The 23002-nt window shown below is 37.3% G+C and overlaps 1 protein-coding gene across 8 annotated transcripts; it reads left to right on the forward strand.

The window, feature by feature from the left end:
- Window positions 1–249: 249 nt before the first annotated feature.
- LOC143304009 (uncharacterized) lies at window positions 250–20294 on the forward strand. Of its 8 annotated transcripts, none has more exons than XR_013060689.1 (8): window positions 250–859; window positions 1060–1308; window positions 2461–2573; window positions 3474–3612; window positions 3986–4031; window positions 4107–4195; window positions 4301–4522; window positions 4624–20294. XR_013060689.1 is itself a non-coding variant. In XM_076626287.1 (7 exons), the coding sequence occupies exons 1-6, from the start codon at window positions 1257–1259 to the stop codon at window positions 4471–4473; spliced, it is 480 nt and encodes a 159-aa protein (XP_076482402.1). In that variant the 5' UTR covers window positions 250–1256; the 3' UTR covers window positions 4474–4522; window positions 4624–20294. The 8 variants fall into 8 exon arrangements, 1 of the variants encoding a protein (XP_076482402.1); XR_013060690.1 differs by having other exon boundaries at window positions 250–811; XR_013060691.1 differs by having other exon boundaries at window positions 250–1304.
- The last annotated feature ends 2708 nt before the right edge of the window (window positions 20295–23002 follow it).

Below are 23002 nucleotides of genomic sequence, written 5' to 3' on the forward strand. Positions count from 1 at the left end.
TTGTTGCATAGTATTATAAGCATTAACTCTAGTATTTACTAGTTCATTACATGTCTAGCATATATGTTTATATTTATATGTAACTCTCCAAGTTGATTGATTAAAATATATTTATATATACATGTATATCTGGTGTTTCAATTATTTCCCCTTTTGTAGTTATTCTTATTTCCCGGTTTATTTGTTTGGTTCGTAACTCGTTCAATCCGTTGGCTGGTTTCATTTATTATTTCTTTTTAACTGATTGGATTTATTAGTTGCCCTCGCCTTGTTAATCCTTCCTTTAGTTTCGTAGCGCCGTGTGTTCGTTTGTGCATTCAAATCTTTATTCGCGCGTTTTGCATGGGATAGTTTTCTTGTTCTCGTTACGGCGCGTGCGGAGCGCGGGACGTGACAATATGTACGCGTATATACAAGACTATCACAAAGCTTAACAAATAATTAAGTCTAATGAATAATAAATTTGATGAACAATGAAGTTAATAAATAATAAATTATACGAATAATTAAGTTTAACAGATAATAAGTCTAATGAATAATAAGCTTAACGAATAGTAAGATTAATGAAAAATATGATTTACGAATAATGAATTTAATGTACACTATTAACAATGTGTTTGTTGGGTTCAAACGAATCCACGGCCAACGAGATAACTCTTTACTAAGCGTAAAAATAATCTTAGGCGCAAAATACGATTGACGAAAATGCTCGAGGTGTCACTCTCCAAGGCAATCGCACGAATGCCGGCCTCCCTTGAGGTTGTGCTGTTTGATCATCGATATTTCGTTTTCTTTTGAGGTATAGTAGCAGGTGGGTAACTGAGCCGCATATTGCTCCTAATAGGGCGATTCCACATCCGTAAGTTTCACGTAACTGGTATCCATGTATGGCTATATCTATTATCGTCTTGATTAGTTTAAATATTACAAGTATTCCAAATATTGCTGCACTGACGGTTCCAAATTCCATGAAACCAATCCATAAGCTTGATATGGTATTTTTTGCTATTGTCGTTAATGTGTTTTCGTCCATCATTCCCAGAATGTTTACTGTTCCAGGGACGATTGTTTTTCCTGTTGCTCCTCTGGCCAATGTGTTCAAAACTGCAGATTTTTCTGCCGGGAACATGACGTGGTCCCGAAGTGCATCAAGGTCCTTTTGGGTGTATATTCCGCTCGTGGCCAACGACGATGGTGCTGAATATTGCCACGTTTGACGTACATCCGGGCGGAGTTCCTGCGGTGCAATTGTTTCCATGGGTTTTGGTACGAATTTGTGCCAGAGTCCGTCGATATTGTATAGTGTAGGTAATACCGCGCTACATTCTCTGTGGTTTCCGTGTTGCGTTAGAATGTGTGTTTTTGGCGTTAAAAATGCAGTGCGATTCTCTTGCCAAACGGGTAGCTCCGAGTAACATTCTATTGTATGTCGTACCTTTACTTGTACCGGAATGCATTTGACTATGTGGACTGCTTCTCCTGCGATCAGGGCCATGTGTCCTGGGGTTTTGGTTATGGTATATGCAAATTCATCGGGCAGTAAGATTGCTAAGCTTAAAGCATTCTCTATTAGTTTCTTCTGCGTGGTACATCTTTGTGTCAATATATCATGGTACAATGTTGTCATTTGTCGTTTAATATGTTTCTCTACGTAAATGAATTTTGAGTTGACGTATGCGAATATGTCCAAGTTTTCGACTGCTGTCTTTCTTTTGGAGATGAACGTATTTCCTCTTGTTGTTTCTAACAGGAACAATTTGGGATGTTCGGTGGATAGTAGGGTATATCCACACAGTGGCTGTTCTCCGGTTTTAGTCAGTGCAAATGTTACTTCCTGCGTTGTTAGTGCGTAAACTGGTTGTGCTGATTCTCTGTTGGTTTTTATTTCTTGGATCTTTGTAGCAATTCCTTCATATAGCACATCGTACTGATCAAATTTGCATGGTGAGGGTGGTTGTGGTTGCCAATAAGTGTATCCGTCTTCAGCGTCTAGACAGTTTCCTTCGCTAAAGGTACATACCGTTCCTGATTTCAGTAGAATTTTGTTCGCCTCGATCCGTACTGGCACGACTGCTGATTTTAAACTTATCCTCACTGTTGCTTGTACGACGACCTTTTCCCAGCTCCCGTATGGGTCTACATACTGTGTTCCCTGGCAGCTGCCGTCGTCTGTTAGCTTGCCGGCTAGGACAAGCGACCTTGTTTCTGTTGCATTATCCTTTAGGCCAACTATAAGGTTTTGTGGTCCGAGTGAAAACGTGCCGTCTTGGTGCATCCTTGCGCATTGTTGGGCGGTTGTTTCATGGAGGTATTCGGCGAATCCGTTATGCACTGCCGACGTGTGAGAGTGCATGCCACAGTAATATACAATTCGAGTTATTTGCACCTTGCATTGCCTTATGTTGGTAAATTCAAATTCTGAGAGTTGAAGTAATTGTATATAAATATCTTGGGTTTCAGTCAATGTAGGCTGTATGCTGCAGTCCCCGATGGAGTTTAGAGAGATAGTGGTAACATTGAGGTGGTTGCCATTGCAGTCATATCCTACCAGGCCGTGTGTTATTTTGATGAGGGTGAGTACGATGACTAGGCAGTTCATCTTCCTATCAACAATTTATTAAATCGTTTCTTACTCTCGGGTTTATTAGAAATAAGAGTAACTTTTTATTATTATTATTAATATATAAAAAAAAGTTTATATGTTTTTTTTGTGTTTTTTTTTATTATTATTTTTTTTTTTATTACAATTATAGCTTGTCTTTGAATATATATATATATATATATATATATATATATATATATATATATTTTCCTTAACTCTCTCCCCTTTTTTTTGTTGTTGTTTTTTTTTTTTTTTTATTAGTACCTAACATAACTATTATGATGCTGTATTACATTCTATTGGCTATTATTTGTATTTGAGCGCGACGAATTTTTCAACATGGCCGCTCGCGTGTATCTTTGGTATGGCGTTGGTTTAATGTCAACAGTAGCGTGTCGTTGAAATAGTTAATTAATTGTTAATCACTATAATTTTACTTAGTAATGTTTTTGTAATATTGTTTTGTGTTTCATGATATTGTGTGTGTCAATACCGTGTGCTACCTTAATGTGATAGCATGGACTGTATTGTTATCGAATTTCGATAGTCATTGTTTTGATTATACGTAACTTGCATTTATATAAGTCTTGTTTAATTTAGTTAATGTTTTTTGTGTATTGTGTTACCAGATATTTTGTGTAGCGTAACTTCATTCTTTTGCACCGAGTTCAGTCATGTTGTTAATATTTAGTTAGTCTATCTTGATTAATTTCTAACCTATTCCTGTGTTTATTAACCTTTCTTATTTTCCCTATTAATTTATTATTGCATGTACTTGCTATTTGCTATTATTTTGTGTATGATATGAATTGGTTTCTTTATTAGTGATTAAAATCTACTTGTTAGATTAACACTGTCTGTAATTCTTCAGATTCTACTCTTTCGTTGCTGCATCACTTACCTGGATCGTTCCCGCAACATCATCCGATTCTTTGATATGCCTTGGATACTTACTACGGCTGCCTTCTACTACGGCTGCCTTCAATCGTCTTATATCTGTGGTCATAAAGGTGGTGTTTAATTTATTTAATTTAATATATACATATAATGCATTGTATGTGCGACCACTATTGTGCATTACAAATTAACATCACAATACTACGTAGATTAATACATAACCAAATATCCCTTTACTCCGGTTACATTTATTACTAACTCTCAATTAATCTATCTTGATTATTTTCTAACCGCTTTCTATACTTTATCAACTATTTTATTTCTTCTTGTTAGTCTGCGAAATTCATGCATGTACGCTTCCTTGTATGGTGATTAATTGTTCATGAGGTAAGTTGCACTTTCACCGTTTTAGTTATTCGTTGAACTAGCTCGTTTCACATTCAAACAGTAATTGGAGCACTTGTAATAAACTTCTTTTCTTTTCAGATTTCCGCCATCTGTGTTGTTCGATGAACAGTGCAATGCTTCCACAGTATTGTTATAACATTTAGTACTGTTGTATTTTGCATTAAGGCAATTGAAGTTAATTGGTTCATTTATTTTTCAGCTGGCTGTTGTACATGGTGTTTCGCAAACAGAGATCCATAACCTATTTTGCACGTGAACCTTCTCGTATGATGATTACTTGTTCACAAGGTAACTTTCACTTTCACTCTTTTAATTTTATTGAATCAACACGTTGTATATTCAAACAATAATTGGAGTACGCATGATAATTTTCCTTTTTTTTTTCTTTTTTAGGTTTTCGCTATCTGTATTATTCGACAAACAGTGTCACACTTCCTTTTGATTTATCCACAATATAGTTATAACACTTAGTAACCTCGTATTTTGCACTGAGACAATTGAGACTAATTTATTCATTTATTTTAGGTAGCTGTCATACATTATGTTCCACGAACAACGATCCATAACCTATACTTGCACTTACACTTTCTTGTATGTTGATCACTTGTTCACAAGGTAACTTTCACTTTCACTAGTTAATTGTTCATTGAGTTAACACGTTTTATATTTAAGCAATAATTGAAACACATATAATAATTTTCCCTTTTTCCTTTTAGGTGTTCGATATCTGTATTATTCGACGAACAGCACTACAACATACACTGCTGCACTACGTTGCCCACTGAAATCACTTTATTCATTGTTTATTTCGATTATGCGCTAGTTTTAGCTTGTTTAAGTGCACTGTTCGCGGAATCCCTTTTACTTCAATCTTGACGTTTTGGTTCTGCAGGATTTCTAGCACTTTATATGGTCCAGTATATTGATCGGAGAATTTTCCTTTACTGGGTTCTTTTAGTAAATATATCGAATCTCCTACTTTAAAATCCTGGGGGTTGATTCGTCGGTCGTAATATTCTTTTGATCTTAGTTTGGATTTTATTAAATTTTCTCTTGCCATTCGTTGTACGGTGTTAATTTTATCGAACAGGTCTTCGAGATATTCTGCGTATGTTGGTTCCATGTTCTCTTCGATTATTACTTCACCAGTAGGTTCTCTGGCTAAATGTCCAAAAACTAATTCGTGCGGGGAGAATTTCGTTCCTTCGTGTACAGAGGTATTATAAGAAAACATAGCTAATTCTACCCATTCGTCCCAATTTCTGGAATTTTCAATGTATAATTTGAGATATTCAATCAGTACGTGGTGAGATCTTTCGATTGAACCGTTACTTTGTGGATGATATGCCGTCGTGGTGTATTGTTTGATGCGGAATCTCTTTGCTACTTTCTTCATTTGTGAGGATGTAAAGTTCGTTCCTTGATCAGTGAGAATAGCTCTCGGTGATCCGAAACGACAAATAAATCGCTTTACAAAAGCGTCCGCTATCTCGGCTGACGAGATTCCTCCTAGTGGAATCCCAATTGAGTATTTTGTTAATAAATCTTGGATGGTTAATATATATTCATTTCCCTTTTGAGTTTTTGGTAATGGTCCTACAATATCCATACTAATTTTATCGAATGCTTTACCTGGTGTGTCTGTAAGTACCATTGGTTGTTTTGCTTTTATTCTTGTGAGTTTCTTTAATTAACATTCCTTACATGTTCTTACGTAATCTTGAATTTCCTTTTTCATATTTTCCCAATAGTAGTGTTGTCGTATTCTTTGATAAGTTTTGGTAATTCCTTTGTGCCCTGCTACGCTTGATTCATGTTTTTCTCGTATTATGTTGTTCCGCGCTTCCACAGGTGGAGTAATTACTTCTCCAGTGCAAATGGTGATGGATAAGGTTTTTTCCATAAATATTTCCTTTAATTTTCTGATTGTATATCGCCAGGGTATTTCCTCCAAGTTTCCTTTGCTAATGCTAAACGAAGTTAACTGTTTTTCATTTACTACGTCTAATAGAGATCTTAGCGAGTTTAATAAATTGTCTGGTGTTATTGGAATATTTCTATTTTCCTTTATCGGTAGGGATACAATGTATTTTCCGGAATCGTAATTCAATCTTGCTTTTTCTAACATTAAATCTTCATAACGAGGCAATTTTCCCGTTTCCTTCATTTCTAAGGCTCCTTTATCTATCGGTTTGCCGTGTATATCTATAAATACTACTTTATGGTCACTTACTCTTGCAATTGAGTCTCGGGTTTCCGAAATTTTTAGTTCCGCAATTATCGTAGGTCTCGTGTCCTTTTCTTGTTGTTGAATTAGTTCTGGAACTACAGTGGAGGTTTCTTTTTCGCTTGTCGTGTCCGTGTCTTCCTTTTCTCGATTGGTTATTTCTCTGTCTGTACTTACATTGATTTCTGTTAGTGCTTGGTCTAAATATTTTATGGGGGTTTCTTCTATTGTAAAATGTTTTCGGGTAAAACCCTTTCCTTGGTTTTTGGAATCACTGGGTTGAGGCAAGACGCGTGGTTTGGCTTCGAATACGGGAGAGTCTTCCGTTGACGTGTCTATTTCGAATCTTTTTGGGACAGGATAGCGAATCGGTGAGACTTCCTCTCTCTTTCTGATTGGTAAACAAACTTCTGGAGGGTTCCTAGATAATGCGTCTGCGTTTGTGTTCGCTCTGCCTGCTTTGTATACAATATCAAATTCAAAATCCGATAATTTGAATTTCCATTTCCAAATTCTAGAAGTAGGATCCTTGATAGAATGCATCCACACTAAAGGTTTATGATCGGTTACGATAGTAAACTTTCTTCCGTAAAGATACGGTCGGAAGTGCATTGCGCTGTAAACAATTGCCAGACACTCCTTTTCTATGGTAGTGTCACGTCGATTCGGGGTAATTTCACGTTCCGCACGCAAGGTGAGAAATTCGTACTTAAATTTTGATTGTTATTAGAAAATTTATTGAACACTGACAGAGTAACGATACAGAATGGTCAAACAGCACAGAAAAGAATGTTCTTACAACGACTCGAGAGGTACTTTTTTATATCAAGGACCCGGCTCCTGTGGAGGGGCTATCGCTGGATGCCGGTCACATAGGGTTTCTATTACTGCTTAGCCATCATTTTGCTGACCAAGGTATGTGAGGCATAACCATCCTTTCGTTGCGTTCTCACGACCACCGTGACATTCCCCCCTCCTTAGCTTCGCTTTGCTCCGCTAAAGCGTAAGGCTCTGGTGGGGCTTCTAAGATGAATGATCCCCTCATCTTCGTCTTCGGTGATATTTTGGAAGGTGACCGTCCTTGGTACTGTTGATGTTTGATCGATCCTGTTTACGCGAGCGGTAGGGCAGAGTATTTTGATACGTACATTTTTAGGAAATGATCGGCGTAGACATTCGAAAAGTTTACATTTGTACATTACATATATTGTTCCTAGTCCTAGGGCTATGATTCCTAATATTTGTAGTGTGGATATGCCATATTCCTTCAATGAATTTATGCGTCGCTCAAATTCCAGGGTACTGATTTGTGTTTGTAATGTGTCGAGGTTGGCTTTATATTGGTTAAAATTGTGAGTTACTTTTGGAGCTGTTTCTAATATTTTCTCTAATATTGGAACATCTGTTTCTTCGAAGCTGTATATGCTATTCTTAAATTTGGTTTCGTAAGAGATATTTTTATGTGATCCTCCTATTTTCATAATATTATGATCGTATGTGATTATGCACCCGGTTTTACTGCTAATTAAGCTTGGTTGTCTAATTTCTAGGATTTTATGTGTCTTACATAACACGTCGATTTGTACATTTTTCGCAGGAATAATAATATAATGGTTTTCCGTCTGCAAAGGTACGAACGTCAATTCTTCCAGCTTGAAGACAGCAGTCGGGCAAGTTTTGACCGTCTGTCGATTAGTAATTAATTCTGATCTGCATTCAGGTGAATTGATTCTATTGTGACTCGGTTGAGTTCTTTTACAAATGTGGATGATTGCCGTTCGTTTACAATATTTGTTTAAGTAGTGACTATCGACAAAGGTGTATTGTTCTGAGTCGGTTAGTATCAAATCAGTTTCTATTACAGGCGCAATGAATACAGAGTTTTGTTTGGAAGGTATCGGGTAAATTTTAGTTATTTTCCATTCATTGTTTTCCAAAAGCGGCACAGTTATTGTATATATAAGTTTGTTATCTCTTATCCATACCTTTAGTTTGCTTAGATCTAGAATTAGTTGAAAGTTTTGAACTGAAGGTTCGATATGGTTAGTCATAAAGTTTTGTCTCGTTATTTGGTCAAGTGTTTTTAAGAATTGTTGTGGGTTTATGATTCCTTGTTTCCCTAACATAACAGTGTTAAAAATTTCGTCGATGTTTATATGGAGTTCTGATATGGTAGATTCGGTTTGAATTAATAGGGAGACTAATATTTCGTTTTTTTCATTGTGGTTTTCAATCTTGTGTATATCGTTGGCTAAGTTTTCAAGTTGATTTGTTTTGGTATTGTCTAGCACGCGTTTGATGAGTGCGTTTTGGTTACTAAGAATTGTTTTTATTTTATTGTTGGAATCAAATAATGTATCGATGTTCTTGTTAATGAGTTCTAAATCGTTTTCGTCGAGAGTTCCGAATAAAGTTTTGGATACTGAGCCTATGACATTGAGCAATCCGCGTTTGCTTTTATAACGCAATAATAATTTGAGTTGCCGAGTCAGGTTTTGAAGATTTCTGTACTTAAATTTTAGGCTGCTTATTTCTGGTATGTAAGCGCAAGGTGGTTTACATTGACGGTCTATTAAATCTATTACGCGTTGTAATCTATTAACTTGGTCAATTGGATCGTTAAGGCCTACTATAAGGGTGATATCTATTTGTTCGTTGTACAGATAGCAATTGTCAATGTGTTCCAGGAATATGTTGGCGTAATTCAATGGTTTTACTTCTAGATCGCTTCTAATGTACTCGAGTGTTATGATGATCCATATTATGGTCTTCTTCCTGAAAGGTAGGGTTTTAGCCTGTTACCGTGGATTCTTTGCGTGTGACCGTTGGAATATTCGATAAGATAGGTGGGTGGATTGGATGAGAGGATTTCTGCAGGTCCTAGCCATTCGTGGTCTAGCTTGTTAGTTTTGTGATCGTTATGTACCCATACTTTATCTTTTACTCGGAATATCGTCTGTGTTTTAATAATTTTTCGCATTTGATCCCTCTGGTATCGCTTTTTGTTAGATTCGGTAACTCGTCTTGCTTTAGCTATATAGGCGTTGTGTCGATTTTTCCAGAGGTTAAACAATTGTTCTCTGGTTAGGCTAGGAGTGGTTGATATTGAGGATGGCATGTTAGCTTGTCGTCCAAATGTTAGTTCGGATGGGGTATGTCCGGTCGTCTCGTGTACTGAAGTATTATATCCCATGCATATTAATTTTAAGTTTTCATCCCAGTCGTTCTGTCGGTCGGTCGTACAAGTTCGAATAAGGTCCTTTACTACGGCATGCGTTCGTTCAAGGGATCCGTTAGATTGTGGATGGAAAGAAGTGGTTTTTATGTGTCGGATTTTGAAAGCCCTTTCAAATGTGTCCATCAATTTACATACGAAATTTCGTCCCATGTCCGTCAGAATACTTTTTGGTGCGGAAAATATGTACACATAGTGATCCAAAAGTTCGTTAATGATTGAGTTGGCTGTTTGGTCTTTTAAGGGTATGAGGATGAGATATTTGGTTAATTGATCTTGGATAGACAGGATAAACTGATTGCCCCGTTTGGTTTTGGTGAGAGGTCCGAATATGTCCATTGCGATTTTGTCATTAGGATTAAGGGGTGTGTCAGTTATCATAGGTTGTTCCTTGGCCCTGATACGATTTAGCTTTTCTCGTTGGCAGGTTTCGCAGTTTTGTATGAATTCTGTAACGTCTTGTTCTAGGTTTGTCCAGTGATGGTGCTCTTGTATTCGTTTCACGGTGCGGTGTATACCTAAGTGTCCTACTAATTCGTTATGATTTTCGCGTAGTATCGTTTGTTTTTGTTCGTTATCGTAGTCTACTGGCGGATCTTGTCCAAATATTAATTTAATTTGAGGGAATCTAGTTGTTAGAAACCTTAGCATGAGTTGAATATTTACCTTTTCTAACGTGCTGAAGCTATTGTCGTTTATTCCTATTTGTAAGCGTCCGGTTCGGTGTTTAATAAAGTGTTTGGTTAATTGACGCAACCAATGCTGTTCGTTAAAGTCTCCCAGTTCGGTCTTTGTAATTTGTTTAAAGTGTGGTCTGTTAGGTTTTTGGGTTATCGGAGCTGGGGTGATATTGATTTTCCAGTCTATATACTCGTCATAATAGTCCGGGTTTTCTACATTGGGTTGGATTTCTTCATTAGTGATAGGATACAATCGGGATAGAGCATCTGCAGCTGTATTTTCTTTTCCTTTTTTGTATTCGATTTCATAATCGTACTCCTCGAGTCTCAAACGCCATCGCATGAGTCTCGATGAGGGGTCTTTAACATTCTTTAACCATTTCAAGGCTTGATGATCGCTTTGAATTTTAAATTTTCTACCAAGTAGGTATTGTCTTAGTCTTTTGATTGACCATACTATTGCTAATAACTCTTTCTCGGTTGTGGAATAATTCTTTTCAGGAGGGTTCAAAGTTCGGGATATATAACAGCATGGATGTCCGTCTTGGGAGAGTATTGCTCCTAACCCTTCGTTACTTGCGTCTGTTGTTAATGTGAATGTTTTGTCAAAGTCTGGATATTGTAGTACAGGGGCTTCGCAGAGTTTTTGTTTTAGTGTGTCAAATGCAAGTTGTTGTCTATCGGTCCAGTAGAATGGAGTGTCCTTTTTTGTGAGATCTGTCAATGGTTTTGCGATTTTAGAAAAATTACGTATAAATTTTCTATAGTATCCAACGAGTCCTAAGAATGACTTTATGTGGGTCGCGGTCTTTGGTGTTTTAAAGTCTTTCACGGCTTGAATCTTTTTGGGATTACGTTTTACTCCTTCCTTTGTTACTACGTGTCCTAAGTATTCTAATTCCGGTTTCAAAAATTCGCATTTGTCCGGTTGTATTTTTAATCCTAAATTTTGTAGTCTGTCTAGTATAATGGCTAGATTTCGGTTATGTTCTTGGATGGTGCTCCCGAATATTATAATGTCATCCAGGTATACGAAACAGTTATTTCCTATTAACCCCCGTAGCGCGGTATCCATCATACGTTGAAACGTCGCCGGTGCGTTTTTAAGGCCGAAGGGCATGCGATTATAGTGGAAGTGATCTTGTGGGGTTGAGAATGCAGTATATTTTTTGGAATTTTGCTCCATAGGTATCTGGTGAAATCCTGACGAGAGGTCTAGGGCCGAGAAAAATTTAGCTTTGCCTAAGTGCTCGAGTATTTCGTCCGAATTTGGTAAAGGATACGCGTCTTGGTCTGTTTGCTCGTTTAATTTTCTAAAATCTATAACGATTCTCCATTTTTGTTTGCCTGATGCATCTAATTTTTTTGGAAGTACCCAAATTGGTGCGTTATATGGACTGTCCGATGGTTCTATGATTTGTTTGTCTAACATGTCGTTGATTTGAGTCTCGATTTCCTTTTTATGACATTCGGGCGGTCTATAAGATTTGATGTTTATAGGTTTGTCTGTCTTGAGTGTGATTGTATGTTCTGTCAAGTTGGTACATGGTAATGAGTCTGTTTCCATATTAAAAACGTCTAAGTAATTGATGAGGATTTTCTCAAGGGGTTCTCGAAGTTCTGGATCAATATGTTTGGTACGTATTATTTGTGCGAATTTATTAATTTGGCTTAGTTTATCGGGTTTCTCTATTTCGTTTGTAATGTGACAGATTTGCTTACCAGTGTCGATGAAACATACTGTTGTGGGCTTTCCTTCGATGTATTGGGCTGAGATTAGAGTTTCGCCTGGTCTTATCTTGCTATCGGTTTCCTGGAATGGTAATATAATTTCGTCTAAGGTTAGTTTATTGTTAGTGACGCTGTATTGATACTTTGTAAGGAATGGGAGTCCGATTATTCCATCTTCGATTAGGGGAAAGTTGTTAGGGACTACGTAGAATTGATGATTTTTCTTGAGCATGGTTAAATTGCAAATTTTGTTAGTGGTATGTTTGTCACTTCCCATTAGGAAGGTTTTTGGGTTAGAAGTTTGGACGTTTAGTGAGGCTTTTTCTTTTATAAGGTTGATTCCTGCTCCGGTATCGATGAGGAATCTGGCTCTTCCTCCGTCTCTTCGTTGCAGTACGATTGATAGTAATCTTCCGGTGGTGGTGCAGTTAACTCGAGGTAAGCTTCCTCTGGGTTCTCCGTTGTTTGGTTTACTCGAGGTGGAATCTTTCCTTGGCTGGCGAATGGAAAATTTCGAGAGTAGCATTTTTCGGCTGTGTGTCCAATTCGTAAACACTTTGGACACTTCGGTTTCATGCGGTTGTCTAATGGTCGGCTAGGTAGCTGAGCAAAAGTTTGTGGCTGTGAATCGGTAGTAGTTCGCTTGGATACTAATGTAATGTTGTGAGATTGATTCTTTGGGCGGTTGGCAACACGATTTGCATCTCGTAACCATTGTTCTCTATCAGCTGCTAGTTGTTGGGCAAGGTTCAGGTTCTTTGGATCGCTAGATACCACCATCTGTCCTATCTCGTATCGTAAGTTGAGCAAATATGTTTTAAGTGCTTCGCGTTCTTCAATATCTATAGCTACGCGTCGTTCTGTTGGTGTGCGGTTTTCGTTTTGGACTGCATAATTTAATTCGTTTAGCTGTTGTCGGAATCTGGAGTTAAAAGATTGTACACTTTCTGTTGCCCCTTGTTTTAAATTCTTTAATTTGTCCCTACAGTTGCTAATAGTTGTTGGTGTTAATACGTGTTGTCTTAAGCATGAATATAAGTCTTCGAACGAGTTGATTTTTAGATATCGTATGTTTCGTTTCGCGTTGTCGGTAATCTTTTCGATCAGTATGAGATCTAATAATAGCTCTCTGTCACTTGCCTTGCACCTAGCTCTTGCTTTGCGGACCGATAAGATGAAATCTTCAACGCCTACGTCATCTCGACCTCGTAGTGTCTCGACAGTTCGTATGGCCTTATCTGCCTCGAGCCCTCGATCTTCGTTGTAGTTGTTTATTGGTTTAATCGCGGCGCGGCTAGATGCGGCTCGTGGTCTTTGTGACGTGTTCGGTCCGTCAGTTTCGTCATCCGTTACGTTATCAGCAGCGGTTTCTAAATGGGCGTTTATTTGCGACTGGTCAGTCTCGGTGTCGTATTTTATTTCCATGGTTTTTGCAAGATCGCGTATTTCTTTAGAGCGATTTCTATCGCTAGTTTCCGCAAATTCTTTTATGTTTTTAATGTTTTGATCGGTGCTGTTTCTAAAGCTTCTAAACTCGTGAGTTAGGCTTTCAAATTGTTCAATCAGGGTAGCGATTAGTTCGTTTTGTTTAGCGGTACTCTTGTCAGTTTCTATTACTGCTTAGCCATCATTTTGCTGACCAAGGTATGTGAGGCATAACCATCCTTTCGTTGCGTTCTCACGACCACCGTGACAGTAGAGTAGTTTTGTTCGGCAGAATTTAATAGTCTTGAGGCATACGCAATCGGCAAATCCTTTCCGATTGGCCCTTGACTCAGTACACCGCTTGTTGCATATCCTGATGCGTCTGTGGTAAGGTTAAAAGGTTTAGAAAAGTCTGGATATTGTAGAATGGGTTTCGTCATTAACGCTGTTTTTAAATTATTGAATGCATCTTCTTGATTTTCCGTCCATTTGAAGGGAGTATCTTTCTTTAATAGTTGTGTCAATGGTTTCGCGACCTTGGAGAAATCGGGTATAAATCTTCTGTAATATCCTGCTAGTCCCAGAAATTGTTTGATATTTTTCGCCTTCTTTGGTCGTGGAAATTTTGATACGGCTTCGACCTTTTTTGGATCAGGTTTCACGCCATCCTCACTAATTATATGTCCCAAATAATTCACCTCATGCCGTAAAAATTCACACTTATCGGGTTGTAATCGTAACTTGGCTGTCCTCAGTCTTTCCATTAATTTATTAAATTTAATTTCGTGTTCCTGGAGAGATCTGGAATAAATCACTATGTCATCCAGATAGACGAATAGTTCTATTCCTTGCAGACCCGATAATACCGAGTTCATTAAACGTTGAAATGTTGCTGGGGCATTTTTTAATCCAAAGGGCATTCTTTTGAATTGAAAATGTCCGTATGGTGTCGAAAATGCCGTTTTGTGGGCGTCCTCTTGCGACATACGGATCTGGTGAAAGCCTGATGCTAAGTCAAACGTGGAAAAATATTTTGCACTTCCTAATTGATCCAATATTTCTGTGATGTTGGGTAATGGGAAGGCATCGCCAATCGTTTTATCGGTCAATTTTCTATAATCGATAACTAATCTCCAGCGTTTATTTCCTTGCGAATCGGGTTTTTTGGGCACAATCCATAACGGGGAGTTATATGGAGATATTGATGGTTCCACTACGTCCGTATCTAGCAATTCTTGAATCTGTCGATTTATCTCTTCTCGATGTATTGGCGGATATCGATACTGTTTGGTATTAATTGGTATATTATCTGTGGTAATTATTCTATGTTCCAGAACTTCAGTTGCCTCCAATGTATCTCTTGGAATATGAAATCTATCTTGATTGTTACGAATCAATTTTTTTTACATTTTCCTTTTCTTCTTCGTTCAAGTGTTCGAGTCGTAGTAACTCATTTATTTTTTCGTATCTACTTTCCTTCGATTTTAAAACTGTATTACACGCTGTCCTAGGAAGCGGGGAGGGATTTTCAAATTGCTTAATTACCATCGTCGGTGTTGTAAATTCGTAATCTCTTGAAGTAGTATTTATTACTCTTATATAGCCTTTTCCTTTATGATTCCTCACAACTGCATTTCCGAAATAGATTCCCTTGCTCGGCTCGATTCTTGGAATAAATCCCTCTTTTATCTCTGGATTAGCGATATTAATTGAACACGTTATTGAACTTCGCTTCGGTATAATTATTTTCTCCTTAGTGTCGAAGGGAATATAAATATTTCCCCATTTGATATGTTTTTCTTCATAATCTAAACGAGCTTTACAACCTGCAAAAAATTCGGATCCTAAGATTCCGTCTTGATCGATTAGTAATGAATCATCGACTACGTGAAAAATAACCGGATGGCCCGCGACCTGTATTACCGTCTGCCCTAGGGAGACCAGGCTCGTTGCCGTAATTCCTTGCACTTCAATTGATTCTTTCTCGTCGATGATGGCTGAATCGGGTAAAGCAGGTTTCTTGATAATATTGATTTCCGATCCAGAGTCTAACAATAAACTCGTCTTGGTTTTTAGATTTGGGGAAACTATTCGTGCAGTTGGGGTCGTTGGAGAATCGTTAAATTTTACTGAAATAATTCGGAGAGGTCGCCTTCCGAATCTGAATTCAACTCTTGATGATTTTCCTTCGCCGGTTGCTTGTGCTTCGCTCTTTCCCTTTTGTCTTGAGATTCTGGATTCTCTGTCTGTGGCCTTGTTTGGTTGTGGGATGACTCCCCCACAGTATTTAGTGGCTGTTCGTTCGATCTTATAGTCGGCATTGCGTTCGCTCCGTCTCTCGTTATGGGTGGTGGAGTTGATCTCGCGTGGGTGGCTGCCCTCGTCCTGTTTGTTGCCGTCGGCGCCGGTCGTCTGATTGCCGCTTGTACTCTCGGGCGATTCGGCGTATCGTTCCCTCGTGGCTCGCCCCATTCTCCCGAAGGACGTGTTTGGTTTCCCGACAGTCTCGAAGCGTAGGGTACGATTAATCCGGCGTCTACTCGGGCTTTAAATTTGTAACAGTCCTTCACTAAATGTCCGGGTTTTTTTACAATAGTTACACATGATATTTTGTCTATTAGTATTCGGAAAATTCTGCGATGGAGGTACTGATCTTCGATCTTGGCGGTTGTTTCTGATATTGTTATTAGTGTTCGAGGGACGTGCGTTATCGCGTCTGTAATAGTTCGAGGGTGTCGGTCGATGGGGTCGCGTTCTGTCGGTTATTTGTCTCAATTCGTGTGTTGCTTTAACGGCTTGACGATACGCATCTTCTAAAGTATGGTACCCTGTTATTTTTACTCGTACATATACCTCGTTCGGAAGTCCTTTAACGAAAGCTTCTCTCGTTTCCCAATCTATAGTATGTTGTACGTCGGGGGATATGATGCCGTAGTCGCCTCTTTCTCCGTCCATTATTGCTAATCTAAGATTTCTAACGCGATCCATATAATCTAATATATCTTCCCCGGGTCGTTGAAATATCGTTCCTAATTCTCCCTTATATTCATTAAGAGATTTCTTTGGGCCGAATAGATCCTTTAATTTGTTTCCGAAATCATTTAAACTCATTAATTCCGTGTCTTCGATGGCGAGGAACGCGTGTCCACGAAGCTTATTTACTAACAATTTTACCAATTGAGGTTCTTGATATCTGGGAATCATATTTCGCGCGCGCTCACAAGCTCTTAAAAAATGGAATACCGATGGTCGATATCCGTCAAACACTGGCACCGATTCGATCGCGTCTTTTAGCTTAATTGGCTGGGTATGTCCACCTGTCTGGATCGTTTCCTGTTGCGCTGTCGGCGGCGATTTGGGTGTTTGAGGTTCCTGTTTCGTTTTAAGTTCGAATAATCCGCTTTGTAATTCGGCGAGTTTTGCACTCATATCGCGAAAGTTCGCATCCCATGCTTTAAGCTTTTCCGACAATGTCAAAACCATTTCTTCGTCAAACGATTCCACTACAGTCGCCATTGTTTTTTAAATATATATTTTATTAACAGGTGTGACAACTTTAATCTACTATGGAGCGTGTCAAATCGTTTAAACCAACTTTAATCCTCCGTGAAGCGGATCCCACCGCTGGCACCAAAAATTTACTACTCTAAATGTTACGTATTAATTTGTTTGTTTAAATCGATCAAATCTTAAGTTTAAATTTTACTGAAAAATTTTTTTTTTTTTTATAGTTTGAGTTTGTATGTAATCTGAAGGGAAATAAGTTGAAATGATATTATTGTGTATTTAATTCCGATTTAGGTAATTAATTAATACGGTAGTTGCTGCCACCAGAAGTAGTCTAAAGACTATTTCAAAATATTTTATTTTTATTATTTTCTTTTGCGTTTAAAGGGTAGCGTTAACTGACGCTTAATGCAACTGGTAAACGAATTTCACTTTTCGGCTAACCTGCTATGCGCAGGGATACTAGCGCGGGAGAGGATTAAAGCTGGGTACAATGAATATTTTTCCTCGTTGGACGGATTTTTATTTTGACGTAGAATTGCTTAGATTATTATATATATATATTTTATTAGCTGGATATTTATATTTTAGCGTTGCTGGATTAGATAGGAATATGAGATTGTTCGTTGTTTTATATAAATTTATTTTTACGTTCGACTTCTTCTCTTTTAATTCCGCCGTAGTAGTTTGTCGTTAGGACCGAAACTCAATTCATTTACCACGATAAAGTCTGTCGCCACGATCTTCTTGCCTTTTGAGTTTAATTAACGAGGATGATTCTAACGATCCTCTCTGCGTGGAACTCGTGTGATTTCGCAAGCCTTGCTCAAAGACGGGTAATATTTTACCAACAATGGGAGGAGGAATGCGAAGATCAGAGGATGTTTCAGTAGCTGAAAACACCGTTCGCACAAGCCGACACAACGGACAACACCTTTGTTTAAAATTTAAGCAATGTTTCTATCTTTAAAACCGTTCGCGAAAATGAATGAAATCGATGATAGGAGGTTTTTAATTCAATTCTCGAGGACAACGAGATTACCAGAGAAGAAGAAAGTTTTTAAAATTAATTCTCTTACCTTGAGGAAAAGGTGCTATCGGGTGCCATTACTCCAGGTGTTTCGGTGATCGACGAGGTTTGTTGGGTTTATTATTTAATCTCGAATATAGGGTTTTTACCAACCTTTACTTTATTAAGCTATTTCGATACAAATTGAGTAACTCGCTAACTGAATTAATACCGTAATGAGGACTTAAAATTTTCTTTTATTTAATCGCGACTCCTTTTTCTTTACCGAAAAACTAAAGACCCCGAAACGCAAAAATACTTATACAAATTCTAAACGCAGTAATGGGCGCAAAGAATGATGAGCCGTAATAACAAACGATCGCAAGATTTATGAACAAACTAATGAACGCTGCGCTATGTTGCTATGCTTATTTATAATGCCATCCCCCACGGGGTGGTGGTCCGCTGGGGGTACGCTTCCGTGGGAATCGGGATGTTGCAGTTTTGGGCTTCTCGGAATCGTACGTGACAAAATGTAAGTTCCATATTTCAACTTAGTTTTCTATCAGTCCTGTGAGGGGAACCCCCTCTGGTTGAAATCGTTGATACTGATCGTTGCGTGAAAGTTCGTTTTGCGAATGAAATTCCCGAAGAGGTTTTGGAGGCGCATCTTCGTCACCATGCTTCTGGGAGAAAGGGAATTTCCCCTGTTGTGCGCTATTGGTGTATGCGTGAGTTCAGCGAACTTTATCCCGGAGCTCCTTGTTTCGATTTTGATTTAGTGTAGCTGCTTCAATTTCGTTGGTTCGCTGTTTGATGTTCCTTATTGTTATTAATTTTTGATATATTTTGTTTTGTGTTGTATATATATATATATATATATTTTAAATCTGATAGTGTTAGGTTATTTACGTTTGTTATTATTTATTATATATATTATTTTTTTATTTTTATATTGCCCCCCTTTTATATATATATATATTTTTTATACATTTGTAGTTGCGCACAAAATTTATTAAAGAAAAGTGTTAACAATGTGTTTTCATGATTTGTTTCTCGCGCCTGACTTCCATTAATCCCTAATATTCCTGTCGCCATGACGCGTATAAATCCAACATGGCTGCTCATAAATGTCATCAGTAAAGTTTTAGTGGCGGGTCTTTAGTTTTGTTTGATATCGAAGTAAATTTTCGTCTGTCGCTCGTTTTTCCTTATTCTACCGCAATCAGAACATTTATTTATTAACATTATTTTAAAGTGACAGTAGTATATCTCGTGTGAATATACGTATATATATATGTTTATGTTGTGTGTTACTTCAGTATAGCTAATGTTTTGTAATTCTTTGATCGCGTTATTTATTGTTTCGAGTAGTTTATTTTATAGAGCATTCGATAATACAAAACATATGCACTCACACGTACATATATATATATATATGTATATACGTATTTATATGCCTATTTCTCTTGCCCGTATAGTGTTCATACGAAGTGAAATGTTAATTATTTGTTTTATATTAATTTCTTTTAATAAGATAGAACACGCACACGCACACGTATATATGTATATATTTCTGGCAAAGTGATTTTCATTCAGATTCTTTAGTGATATAGTGTTGTGTATTTGAGGTTATGTGTCAATCATTTGATTTCATATATACATATATATCTTGTATTGTGACAACATAGTATTGAAGGTTTTGTTTCTAGATTATTGTGCGTTTAATGTGTGTTTACATAATTGTGTTTGATGATAGAATTTCTGTATGCAATTCCTCGAATCGTTGCGGTGTTAATTATTTTGAGCGTTTGGGCTATCGACAGGTTGTCGCTTAGTCCCAAGTGTTGCGTTGTGTGTTCTATTTCTTTTGTAGATTATTAATAGTAGTTTTAGTTTAGAAAAATAGATTATTTATATGTTTATATAGAGACATGCATGTTTCATAATCAAATTCTTATTTTATAATGTTTTACCGGTATGTAGGCTAGTTTTAAGTATGTATCTTAGATTGTAGAATGCACATAGATTAGTAGTAGTTTAGAAAAATAGATTATTTATATGTTTATATAGAGACATGCATGTTTCGTAGCGTAGTTCTTATTTTATAACTCTTTACCGGAACGTAGGCTAGTTTTAAGTATGTATCTTAGATTGTTGATTTGAATCAATAATGTAGAAAGAGCATACATTAATATAATTTATATATGTATATATACAGACATGCATGTTTCGTAACATAGTTCTTATTTTATAATTCTTTACCGGAATGTAGGCTAGTTTCAAGTATGTATCTGTTTAATAGAATGCGCACACATATATATATGTTTCTGACAATGTAACTTTTATTTCTTTAATAATACAATATTGTATATTTTATGTATTCGTTTGATTATTAAGTCTTAACTTCGTATATACTTATATTTCATAAATTGATAATATTGTATTTGTTGCATAGTATTATAAGCATTAACTCTAGTATTTACTAGTTCATTACATGTCTAGCATATATGTTTATATTTATATGTAACTCTCCAAGTTGATTGATTAAAATATATTTATATATACATGCATATATATATACATCTGGTGTTTCAATTATTTCCCCTTTTGTAGTTATTCTTATTTCCCGGTTTATTTGTTTGGTTCGTAACTCGTTCAATCCGTTAGCTGGTTTCATTTATTATTTTTTTTTATACTGATTGGATTTATTAGTTGCCCTCGCCTTGTTAATCCTTCCTTTAGTTTCGTAGCGCCCGCTCTCGAGGCCGCATGCCGCCACAATCTCACTTCTCGGAAAACCCATACAACTACTCCAGACCTCCGTTAGGCAAAACGCTTATCTCGTGAGCGTGGCTACGTTCGGCGACCAATTGTCACCTCGAACCCAATCTCGCTATCACAAATTTTAAACAATTACAGCTATAATAAAATCTAGACTAAAGTACTAGAGGATATTCCCAAAATTTCCAAGGAAAGGCTTCGGCTTTCCTTTCATCTCCGACATATATATTATTTCTGGCATATATATTTCGGGTTCACATTATGATTAGGGTTAGGTGCGTGTAACGAATCTTCATTTGTATTAGCCATTGTTGTTATGTAACAGAGAAGATATTTACTAGTACAAATATGATTATTACAGAATTTGACAAGTAGCCGTAGTAATTAGATACTCGAGATGCTAATGACAATAATCCTACGTTCAATAACGAATCCGCGGTCAGCGGAATAACAAAATGCGCTTCCTTCCAAAGTCCAAGTTGTACTCAACTTGCTTGTCTACGGTACAAGTATTACTAAACTAACTTTTTGTTAAAACGTAGAATATTCACCAAGCGTAAAGACACTATGTAACTCGCTACTGAGACATCACGAGAGAGAATGACTTTCCGTCAGGGTGATGCTGCAGAGGAAAACTGTGATGGGGTGTGTCTAAGGACACGAGGTCATCGGATTCGTCGAGAAAAGCCCTTGTTCGGAAAGTGAGGGAAATTGACGTTGCTGTCAATTGGTCAATTTCCATGTTGGTATCGAGAAAAGGATGCTAGCCGCCCTTGAGGGAAGGTTGCTAGTGGGAAGCGTCGTTCGTGAAAAAAATACATTTCCCCTATCTTCACGTAGTTGGGACAAAAACTGTTTGTCTGTTTGAAGGACTTTAGTAAACTGAATCTTAAAATTTATAACGGGTTCTCAAGCTTGCTGAACATGTACTGTGGAGATGCATCGACATCTGGTAATCATCTTAGCCGGAGAATAGGGTCTGCGTGTGGCGAGCCACGGGACAGAAACCGTTGGAATGTTTACTGTCGAGTGCCGCTACAATTATTTCTTTTAAGGAGAGCTATAGAATTTCTCTATACCTCTGTTAGAGAAAGCGTTCATCCCTTGACCGCGGCTACATTCGGCGACTGATTGTCGCCTCGAGCCCAAATTCATTATCACAAATCTCGAACAAATACAATCGGATTGAATAACGACAATTGCTTAATTGCGGCTATAGTAGAATCTAGATTAATGTGTTAAGGGGTTTTCCCAAATTCCAAAGGGAAGGCTTCGGTGTCCTTTTATCTCCGACATATACATATAAATGTGATATAAATTATATCGTGTTTGGCCTCATTTTAATCAGAAAAATCTCACAAAAAAGTCAGTAAAAATTTAATTAAAAAAAATTAAACATAAGGTTTAACCATTGACTGATGGATAATTAGTATTCTTTCATGGACGATTGAATTCGGATCATTTTACACTACTCAACCGTCGAACTTAGTGGCGTGTTAAAGGGAACGCTAGGGCCCCTGTAGGTTGATTTCCCCCCAGTAACGGGAATGACGACCGATTAATTGCGATCAATCATACAGAAAATATAACGAATTGATTATAAAAATAGTATGCTAATAAATAATTGATATTGTTTTACGAAAAGAATAACTGTTAGCATTTTATGCAAGCGTTGGATGAAAAAGGCCGACATTGTTTGACCGATATGTATCTTATTAAGCCGACTCTCACACCTTTTCCTGTTTCGCTTGCGCTGTCTTCTCTAAGTAATTCACTACTGTACAAAACTCTACTGTAATTCATCGCCAAGGAGACACGATTTTCGAACAACTATGAAGACAATACGTGTATGTGACTTTACGTATAAATGTTCGTGAAGATGAACGATGTGCATACGTCCACCTAAATGTATGAAATTTTACTCAGGTGGCTACACCTTTTAGGCCAAACGGTGTTCCATTGAATTCATAGTGAAAACGGGTTGTAGAAAAAACAGCTGGACGTCTCTGTTTCGAAGAAAAGTTGTGCCATTGTAGATTTTGGACTCGTGCTTGAAAGATTATCTCATCAGGTTATTTATATCACATAACTTGTGCTGTTTGGTTGGTTGGTTGGTTGGTTGGTTGGTAGACAAGTAATATGAACTTTATGCGCATAACTAATTTATGGTGTTACTGGTTTATTTAATCAACTATGTTATATCCGTTGTTTTCTATGATATCCGTTGCGTTATCATAGAAAGAGACTGGATTTGATTAGGAAAAGAAAACCAAGCTGTTTATGTTTCTTCCATCCAAAATCTTTTACAACGACCAGAACGTACAGCAATTAGTATGGTTTCACCTTCTTTGTCTTTTTAACGTGAAAGTAAATATTCACTTAAACCACGAATGACATAATGGATTAGACGTATGTAATGAATATTCGGTATCGAGTTTGCTATATGTTAACAAATTTATTACATCGTCATCCGTGGAATAAAAATTGGAATAAATAT

Source organism: Bombus vancouverensis, chromosome 18, assembly GCF_051014615.1.
Source record: "Bombus vancouverensis nearcticus chromosome 18, iyBomVanc1_principal, whole genome shotgun sequence".
In the NCBI taxonomy this organism is placed as follows: Eukaryota; Metazoa; Arthropoda; class Insecta; order Hymenoptera; family Apidae; genus Bombus; species Bombus vancouverensis.